Source organism: Rutidosis leptorrhynchoides, chromosome 7, assembly GCF_046630445.1.
Source record: "Rutidosis leptorrhynchoides isolate AG116_Rl617_1_P2 chromosome 7, CSIRO_AGI_Rlap_v1, whole genome shotgun sequence".
Lineage (NCBI taxonomy): Eukaryota > Viridiplantae > Streptophyta > Magnoliopsida > Asterales > Asteraceae > Rutidosis > Rutidosis leptorrhynchoides.
The window spans coordinates 321,514,535-321,523,787 of record NC_092339.1 but is presented as its reverse complement, the minus strand read 5'-3'; the positions used below and the strand labels follow the sequence as shown (position 1 = coordinate 321,523,787).

Sequence of the window (9,253 nt, the reverse complement as noted above, 5' to 3'; positions counted from 1 at the left end):
CGAAGGGTGTCCCGGAATGATGGGGATATTCTTATATATATGCATCTTGTTAATGTCGGTTACCAGGTGTTCACCATATGAATGATTTTTATCTCTATGTATGGGATGTGTATTGAAATATGAAATCTTGTGGTCTATTGTTACCATTTGATATATATAGGTTAAACCTATAACTCACCAACATTTTTGTTGACGTTTTAAGCATGTTTATTCTCAGGTGATTATTAAGAGCTTCCGCTGTCGCATACTTAAATAAGGACAAGATTTGGAGTCCATGCTTGTATGATATTGTGTAAAAACTGCATTCAAGAAACTTATTTTGTTGTAACATATTTGTATTGTAAACCATTATGTAATGGTCGTGTGTAAACAGGATATTTTAGATTATCATTATTTGATAATCTACGTAAAGCTTTTTAAACCTTTATTGATGAAATAAAGGTTATGGTTTGTTTAAAAATGAATGCAGTCTTTGAAAAACGTCTCATATAGAGGTCAAAACCTCGCAACGAAATCAATTAATATGGAACGTTTTTAATCAATAAGAACGGGACATTTCAGTACGTATGTATAAATATATAGAGAAAGACATAATGGTGGTGCAATGGAAGGTGTTTACGGTTTGTGGGATGGTGAATTGGTGTTCAATGAAGACCTTAGTGGTGATTGTGGTTTGGTTCGAAAGTGGTGACTATGGTTTGGTGATGGCGGCTTTTAAATCGAAATATAAACAAGCATAGCAGTAATATGACAAAGGTGTGGTGATTTGATAAATTGTTTAATGGTTGTGGAATGGGTGGTGATTTATGATGGTTGTTTAAATCTTCACGATGATGATGATCATGGTTTCATGGTTGATGATAGCACTAAGGGAGAATATAAAGGAAATGGTGCGGTTGTTTACAAAGAGAAGAAGAGAAAGTAATAAATAATGGTGGTTGTTCCCTTGAGTTTGACTAGCTAATAGAAGTATATGTAAAAGATATTAATGATGTTAATTAAATAAGAGAAGTAGTAAACCTGATTCAATTGGTTGTTGGATGACTTGTCAACAGAAATAAACAAAAACAAGGAGAATGGTGGTGATGGGTCTTGATAGAAATTTAGATACAGAAGTGGGTGAGGTAGAAGAAGAAATGAGTGATAAAATATATCTCTTATACAATATATGTATGTTTTATATACATATTTGTTTTTCAGTGAAGTGAAGTGAAAAAGAGTCAGACAAATTAAACACAATAATACAACTCATAATTCTAATTATCACGAGCATATATGACTATTAGACTGCCGACAGTTTTCATAGACCGGATTTCGTACTCCATTGATAAATCAGTGGCGGATAAAAGCTTTCCGAAAAATCCCATATTTTTAAATTAACTATATTTATTTATTTTGGTCATTATGGTATAAAATTCGATCATTAACTATTAAATAAAATTACATTAATTATTCACTCCCAATTCCAAGTAAAATATAAAAAGTTTTAAAATTTAACAAATAGTTCCTAAGTATATATTTAATAAGCCTATAAGTTATAAAACTCATTTTCGGATCATTGTTTACCTTAAAAATCATATAAGCTCCTTTTTAACTCGTGTAATATCGTTCAAATGATATCTGGGTGTTACCGTCGTTTACTAAATAACTTCGAAATCACATATATATATTTAGTATACTTTATTTATATAGATGTGTTTTAAATAATAATTATCATAATATCATACTTTTATTTTATTTTACATATTTAATTTTAATAACAACAACATATAATATTTCAATTTATATTTTCAATTATTATTTATATATAAATGTATATATACACACATATCTATTTACAATTAATTGTTCATGAATCGTCGGAACTGGTCGAAGGTTAAATGATTTTATAAACTAGTTCAAAAATTTTGAAATCCAATTTAATAGACTTTGCTTATCATGTCGAAATCATATAAAGATTAAGTTTAAATTTGGTCAAAAATTTTCGGGTCGTCACAGATACCATTAGACGAGATTGAGCTAAACAACAAATTAGAGTATGTTGAAGAGCCGATGGCTATACTTGACGAAAAGGTGAAAACGTTGAGAAACAAAGAGGTTAGGACTTTCAAAGTCCAATGGCGTCGTAGTAAGGGTTCCGAGTTTACGTGGGAACCCGAAGAATTTGTTTTGGTGTATGTTCCCTCTTGTCATGTGGCTTGGATCGCGAGGACGCGCTCCGAATCAAGTGGGGGAGAGTTGTAAGACCCTAATATTTATTGTACAGAAGTGTAAATAAGGTACATGAAGTGTGGGAAGCAGTGGGTAATTAAACTGTGATCAGAGACGCTCCAGACCATCGTGCGCGCCGCACACATATATGGGGGCGCGCCGCGCACGCTTTCCAGCTGGCAGTTTCTGTTTCTGATTAAATGGGTATTTTGAAGGGCTTTTTGGTAAATTCACTTGGGGACGAATTTAAGGCCAATATATCAGATCTTGGGGTGTCATTACTCCACTTTCAACAACCTCATCCCTTCCACTTAAATTTGAGAGAGAGAGATTCCTAGTGTGAGAAAGCTCAAGCAAAGAAAAAAGAAGTTAGTTTCGGGTTCTAGCTCGAGTTATAAAGTTGTTCATCTCATCACTAGCTACATTTTGATTGTGGTGATAAGTCGTAATCTTGATTTCCTTAGTTTAATTGTTTAAGGGTTAGGGTTTTGGAGTAGTGATGAACATAAAACCCATTGTTGGTGATTTTGGGGGGTTTTTGGGTAAGATTGAGTCATGAGGACTCAAGAATGACTAACCTGGGGTTTCAAAGTATTAAATGGTGTTAATGAGTCTTAAATGATTAGTTAATCACTAGCTCACTTGTGTTGTTAGTGAAAAGTGTCTCTAGGGTTCATGGTTGACTTGGAATGGGTCAAATGGGTAAGTTTGACCTAGCGGGATAAATTGGGTATGAAACACCCTCGATATGTATTTATGGGAGTCTTAGAACCTTAATCACTAGCTTTTAGTGATTAGTTGGGGATTTGGACCTTGATTGAGTGATTCTAGTGCAAGGAGGTCATAAATACCCATTTGGGTCATAAATGCACTAGTGAGGTTAGTTGGTGAATAGTCCAACTTGTTATGTAAATTAATTGGGCATTAAATTGTATTAGGTGACTCGCGTTGAAGGTTTCAAGTATTATTGGAAATCTCACCAAGACGATAAGGTGAGTGGAATAATTATACGTGTATGTATATAATGTATTTATTTGTGGGGGATCGGATATGCGTTGTCCAAACCACCCAAGAGTTAGTGCTATATTTCGTTGTACACTAACGGTTACTATGAATGGATATGCGTTGTCCAAACCACCCGGGGATTAGTGATATATTTCGTTGTACACTAACGGTTGTTATGAACACCGATGGGAAATTCGAAGTACCTTTCCTTTGTACGATTGGTTAACCATGGTTATGTGTTGTAGTGTAGCATATTATATTATTCGAGTTATATATGCTATTGTTGTGCTAGCTTGTGGTCTTGAAGAATATAGAGTTATACTTTGCGATGGTATGCTATGTAAATTGCTAGCGTGTATGAGGTATTTGTGTACGTGTTTGCAAGTAGGTATATTATATATGTATATGTATAATTATTGCATTCACTAAGCGTTAGCTTACCTTCTCGTTGTTTACCTTTTTAGGATCCGGCTTGGATAAGGGCAAAGGTATTAGCTTGGATTAGTGGCTCGCGGGGGTTTAGCCTTTGGAAGTTCGACCAAGATTTGTGTAGTTTAACCCCAAACACCATGCTCTAAGTGACGTTTGGAAATTAAACTTTTGTGGTGGAAACTTGTATTTTTGTACGTAAGGGTATTTTGGGCATATGTGGGCCCCGCGTTGTAAAACTCGTTTTATTATTGATTCGTGCTAGTTTTACATATTATAGTATGATGTGAAAAGCGTTTCGTCTAAAAATGTCGGGAAGCGATAGATCTTTAAACGAAAATGAACAATTTTGGACAGCGGGCTGATAGGGAGTGTGCGCGCCGCGCACCCAGTCTGGGCAGAAATGTTTAAAAAAATTTTTATTTCGCGTTTTTTGTTGGTTAACGGGTTAGGTTGTTACATGTTTATTGTTAATTATGCATGTTTTATTGTAATATATCATATAAATAGAATATTTCATTATAAATTTGAAAAGTGAAATGTAAATCTAACGGTAAATATATTTGTAATAATAAATATATAAGCATATATATATATATATATATATATATATATATATATATATATATATATATATATATATATATATATATATATATATATATATATATATATATATATAGTGGTAGGATCAAGAGGGAAGTAACCATTCGGGGGGAAGCGGGGGGAAGCAAAAACTTTTTTTTTTCATTTTTTGAAAAAACTTTGTTCATGAACATTATAGATGAGATGAAAATATGAACATTTAGTAGAGACACTTTTTGATAAATGTTTTTATTTTGGCGGAAAAACGCTCGAAGAAGTAATATATAACAATTATCGTGTTTTTCGAGCGTATTTTGAGGTTTTAGCTATTGGGGTTTAGATATTAGGGTTTATAGGGTTTAGATATTAGGGTTTAGAAATTTAGGGTTTAGGGTTTAGATTTAGGGTTTAAATTTAGGATTTAGATTGAGTTTTTAACACGAACGGTTTAGAGTTTAGGGTTTAGGGTTTAGGGTTTGGTGTTTTGGGTTTATGGAATAAACTCAAAACACCAAACCCTAAACCCTAAACCCTAAACTCTAAATCGGGTTAAATTTTACTTCACAAAACATGGAAAAAAAACGTTCATATTCTTCACGAACAATATTATATTGAATGTTATTTTTGTCGATCGTTTTCCCGCCTAAATAATAACATTCATCACGAGGTGTCTCTTCTAAATGTTCATATTTTCGTGTGATCTTGATGCCGAAAAAAAAAATTCAAAAAAAACGAAATTTTTTTTTTTGCTTCCCCCCGCTTCCCCCCGATTGGTTACTTCCCCATTGATCCTGCTATATATATATATATATATATATATATATATATATATATATATATATATATATATATATATATATATATATATATATGCATATGTATTTGTATATGTATTTCTGTCAATTGATATATCCATGGATGAAACTTTTCATCCATGTCAATATCCATATACATTTAGATTCATCTATATTCATATAAATTTAGGTTCATCTATATCCATCACGACTTGGTGGATTGGGTGGATATCTATTAGATCGGGTGATCATTGCCATCTCTAGATCACATTCACTGTAAAAAAAAATTCTTCCATGAAAATACAATTTTTTTTGGGTAATGCATTTTTGAGTGGTGGTAAAATCTGAAGGCTTTTGGACAAAACATCAAAAGTTTTTGGAGGGAAAAAAAAAAAGTCATTTTCTTAAGAGTTTTCCTTAAAACTACAAAATCACATTTCACCTATTGCCGGCGATATATCTCTACCTTTTCTGCGTCGTTGTGGTTCAACTATGTCGTCGAAAATTACATCTGAAGGTGAGAAACACCCTTTTTATTCATCACATAATTATCAACCATCATTAAAAGTTATATTTAAAGTAGGTTTTAATTTCGCCAGCTACATAAAATTAGGGTTTTCAATTTTCAGGTTAAGTTAATCAATTCAATATTCAATATGTGCATAATAAGATTGTCTGTCAGTTTGTGTGTTTGATTTTAATGTTCTGTTAGTGCTCATATTACTCTGTTTTTTTTCCTTCTTTTTCTTGCAGTTTGAATTTAGTTATTGAAGCCCTAAAAATGGCATCTGAAGGCATTATTAGTCTTCCATCTGAGTTAATTACTGAGATCCTATATCGTCTCCCGTCTAAATCTGTTGGTCGTTTCAGGTGTGTTTCAAAAGAGTGGTTACCTCTACTTACATCACCACAATTCATCAAAATCCGTGAAACTACACTCAACCAAAGTCATATCATGTATCAAGTGAGCAGTTCTATTATACCAAAGTCACATCATTTAATTTCGTTTCATCAGTTCTAAGAAGAAGAGGCAGTACCAGTAGAGTTTCGCTTAAAATTGCCTTATTTCACACCCGTTGTTTATGGTTCTTGCAATGGCCTTGTTTTGATGTCTTATCATCACGATGGTTTTGTGCCTAATATGCTGGTAATTTCAAACCCTACAACTAGAGAATGTGTGGAATTGCCAAACTCTGAATATGGTTCAGTAATTATGTTTGACAGATATAAGATTGGATTCTTTTATGATGTCGTGACTGATGATTACAAGGTTGTTGCAATTTGTTCTTTTTGTCGTGGTTATGATCTTCTTTCTCGCTGTATTTATGTTGATGTTTATAGCCTTAGAACTAATACTTGGACGCGGGTGACTGATTATCCTTATAAACATCATTGGTGGACGAATAAAGCAGATGGTATTGTTAATGGTTTTTTACATTGGATAACTAAGGGTCTTAATGATCTACCGGTTATCGTTTCCTTTTGTTTAGCAAATGAGAAATTCAGTGAAGTGTCGTTACCTAATGATTTAGATATACTGATCAAGTGCAGTGTTTGTGAACTTGTTAATTTTGATGGAAAGCTTGCTATTTTTTTGGAAGGTAAAATTTGGTTGATGAAAGAATATGGGGTAAAAGAATCTTGGACTAAGATTATACTACATGGACTAGATGGAACTCTTATATCACTTAATAAACCAAGGATTTTTAATTACAATGAAAAAATTCTGGTGGTAAGCGACAATCAAATGTTGATGTATGACATTGAAGAAGGAAAGTTATGCAAACATATGTATGCTTCTCAGAATCTCGGGGACTTGAAAGTTAGGGCTATGTGTGTTGAAAGCCTTGTGTCACTGAAATCAAGTGGGACCAGCTAAAAATTTGCATATACAAGTTAAGCTATATACATAGCAGTAGGCTTATTTTGCATTTTACAATTGTTCTTATCAATTCTTTTCATATGGAGATTGTAACGCAGAATTTGAATATGTTTTTAGTGGTTTGAGTGATCATCCTGTGTGTGTCTGAGATGCATGAATGAACAAGATTTTCACCCTAAAACTTGTTTGTGTTCATATCATTATTAATACACTATTTGCTTGAATACTTTGCATATTGACATGTAGGTTCGTTTTTATAAATACACTATTTGCTAGAAGAAATTACCAAAAAGACTAACACTTTGCATATTGACATTTTTGGATTACCAACAGAATTTCGAAGCTGATCCAATAGTACTTATCTACTGAATTACTGATGAAAGCAGATAACGATATCATGGTGAATGCTATCGGAGTAAATAACGTGGGATGATCATATACACGATAGGTGATAAATATGAGTGAAACCTTACTTCTAGTTCTACACATGCGTACAACCTTCACTTTAGTGTAGCAATTTCTCCACTTTTCGACGCAGTGTACAACATGGGATCAAGGATTATTCTTGAAGTACTAAAACTACATCATAAAGGATCCACATTCGACCGAAAAAATACGAAAACTATATATTTAAGACAAATTTAAGAAGAACATGGTATATTAGTGAATGATGTGTAAATGCAGAGTATAAACACACAAGTTGGGAGATAAACAGATTAACTAAGATTATTCTGTCGTGTGAACTCGATTAATTGAGTAATTGTCTGCTGTTTCCCTCCTTTTAGGCAATTGCAAACAAGATCAAGCGTTGCAAAACCGATTCTTATTCTGGGTGAGTTCTCGGTCTTACATCAGCCATGTTTATTCTTGTGACTTTTTTTCTTTTCTGAATCCTGAAATTTTTCACATAAAGATTATATTTACTGTAGCATGGAGTTCGACAACGCTGATAGGCTGGAATGCAATAATCTTCTTTCCATTTATCATATCATTACAAACAAGACAAAGGATGTAACCTTTTCAACTTTCATATACTTTGATACTCTTATGTTTGTCCAAGACGTGGTAAATTCGACCCAATTATGGCAAAACGGGTTAAGCTGGATTGTACTTTATCCGTAACAGGCCAAGAAAGTTGAAATTTGCTGAAAGTGTATTTAAATGCCTAAATTTCGTAAATTGTTCTTTACACATCACCATGGTTGCAAACGGCAGTTACTATGGCCAATGAGGTTGTTTGGTCACTAGCCCGTTCGGTCAAATGTCGGGTCAAAGTCGGTCAAAAGTCTACTTTTTGTCTGGACTTGTTCTAGTGTAAACGAAAATTCCAAGCCCATAAAAATATTAGCTGGGAAAAACAGTGACTTTAAAGTTTAATTTATTTATATCTAAAAGTCAATGTTGGTCAAAAGTCGACTTTAAGTACTAGGAGGTCACTTGAGTTAGCATTAAATCATTAAGAAAGTTGGATTATAATCTTACTTTCACATTCTTCACGTAACTTAAATACGTTCTTTAACTTTTATTGCAGGAAGTTGCACTAGAATGCCAGGATATGAACTGGGGTACTTTTAAAGTTGTTCTTACTGATGCTTTAATCAATTATCTTCATCCAATCCAGGTTTCTATCTACAATAATATGCTTCAAGATTCAACCTTTTTATACCATCTTGCTTACAAATTCAGCATATTACAATTCTCACAATCAATTGCAGGATCGGTATGAAGAAATCATGTCTGATTCAGGTTATTTGGACCAAGTTTTAGCAGAGGGTGCAAACAAAGCTTCAGACTGTTGGTAATGTTTACCAGGCAATTGGATTTTTGAAAAGATGAGGAGCCCGTACAACTCGTAGTGCGTTTAATAGAGACAATTGGTAGATACGTTTGTTCACATTCTTTTGATGCGATTTTTACCAATGACTTGCGCAACTATACGTTGTGATTCGGTTGGTTAAGTTTTTTGTAAGGCGAACGGGGAATGTTTGAGTTATAAAAACGTAGACCCCGAGGTCGAGAATATAATTTACGGGCCCACAGGTTTTTGTATCGTCAACATGGCGGATCTATACTCGTAGCACAGGCTACCAGTGAAAAACGTGATGCAACGAAATCTTTTTGAGATTTTAACTAGTGATATCACTGGATATTGTACATTATTTTGAGTGTCACTGTTGGATAATATAATTTTTTTTTTTTTTTTTAAATTTTAACTAGTGACATCCGTGACTACGATTCTTAAATCCGCTACTGATGGTCCACTATAGTGAACGTCAACTATATTATTGGAAGCTACTTTTTTCTCAAGGGCGAAATTATATTAAAAAGCCACAGATGACCGAAATTA

The 9,253-nt window shown here is 33.4% G+C and overlaps 2 protein-coding genes across 2 annotated transcripts; both read left to right on the top strand.

Moving 5' to 3' along the window:
• The first annotated feature begins 781 nt into the window (after nt 1-781).
• LOC139860232 (F-box/kelch-repeat protein At3g06240-like) lies at nt 782-6,903 on the top strand. Its single transcript, XM_071849000.1, has 3 exons — nt 782-921; nt 5,778-5,894; nt 6,249-6,903. The coding sequence occupies exons 1-3, from the start codon at nt 782-784 to the stop codon at nt 6,901-6,903; spliced, it is 912 nt and encodes a 303-aa protein (XP_071705101.1).
• A 507-nt stretch (nt 6,904-7,410) lies between these two features.
• On the top strand, nt 7,411-9,028 carry LOC139856891 (tryptophan--tRNA ligase, chloroplastic/mitochondrial-like). The gene is made up of 5 exons (XM_071845608.1): nt 7,411-7,561; nt 7,692-7,738; nt 7,836-7,917; nt 8,438-8,527; nt 8,622-9,028. The coding sequence occupies exons 1-5, from the start codon at nt 7,559-7,561 to the stop codon at nt 8,706-8,708; spliced, it is 309 nt and encodes a 102-aa protein (XP_071701709.1). The 5' UTR covers nt 7,411-7,558; the 3' UTR covers nt 8,709-9,028.
• Nucleotides 9,029-9,253: the final 225 nt, after the last annotated feature.

Excerpts from the sequence above, each read along its gene's own strand:
- LOC139860232 (XM_071849000.1), top strand. The coding sequence starts at position 782 with ATGGTTGTGGAATGGGTGGTGATTTATGATGGTTGTTTAAATCTTCAC. Across the intron at positions 922-5,777 it reads TACAAAGAGAAGAAGAGAAA|TTTGAATTTAGTTATTGAAG; the intron begins GTAATAAATAAT and ends TTTTTCTTGCAG. Across the intron at positions 5,895-6,248 it reads AAATCTGTTGGTCGTTTCAG|ATATAAGATTGGATTCTTTT; the intron begins GTGTGTTTCAAA and ends TATGTTTGACAG.
- LOC139856891 (XM_071845608.1), top strand. Across the intron at positions 7,739-7,835 it reads AAAACCGATTCTTATTCTGG|CATGGAGTTCGACAACGCTG; the intron begins GTGAGTTCTCGG and ends TATTTACTGTAG. Across the intron at positions 8,528-8,621 it reads ATTATCTTCATCCAATCCAG|GATCGGTATGAAGAAATCAT; the intron begins GTTTCTATCTAC and ends AATCAATTGCAG.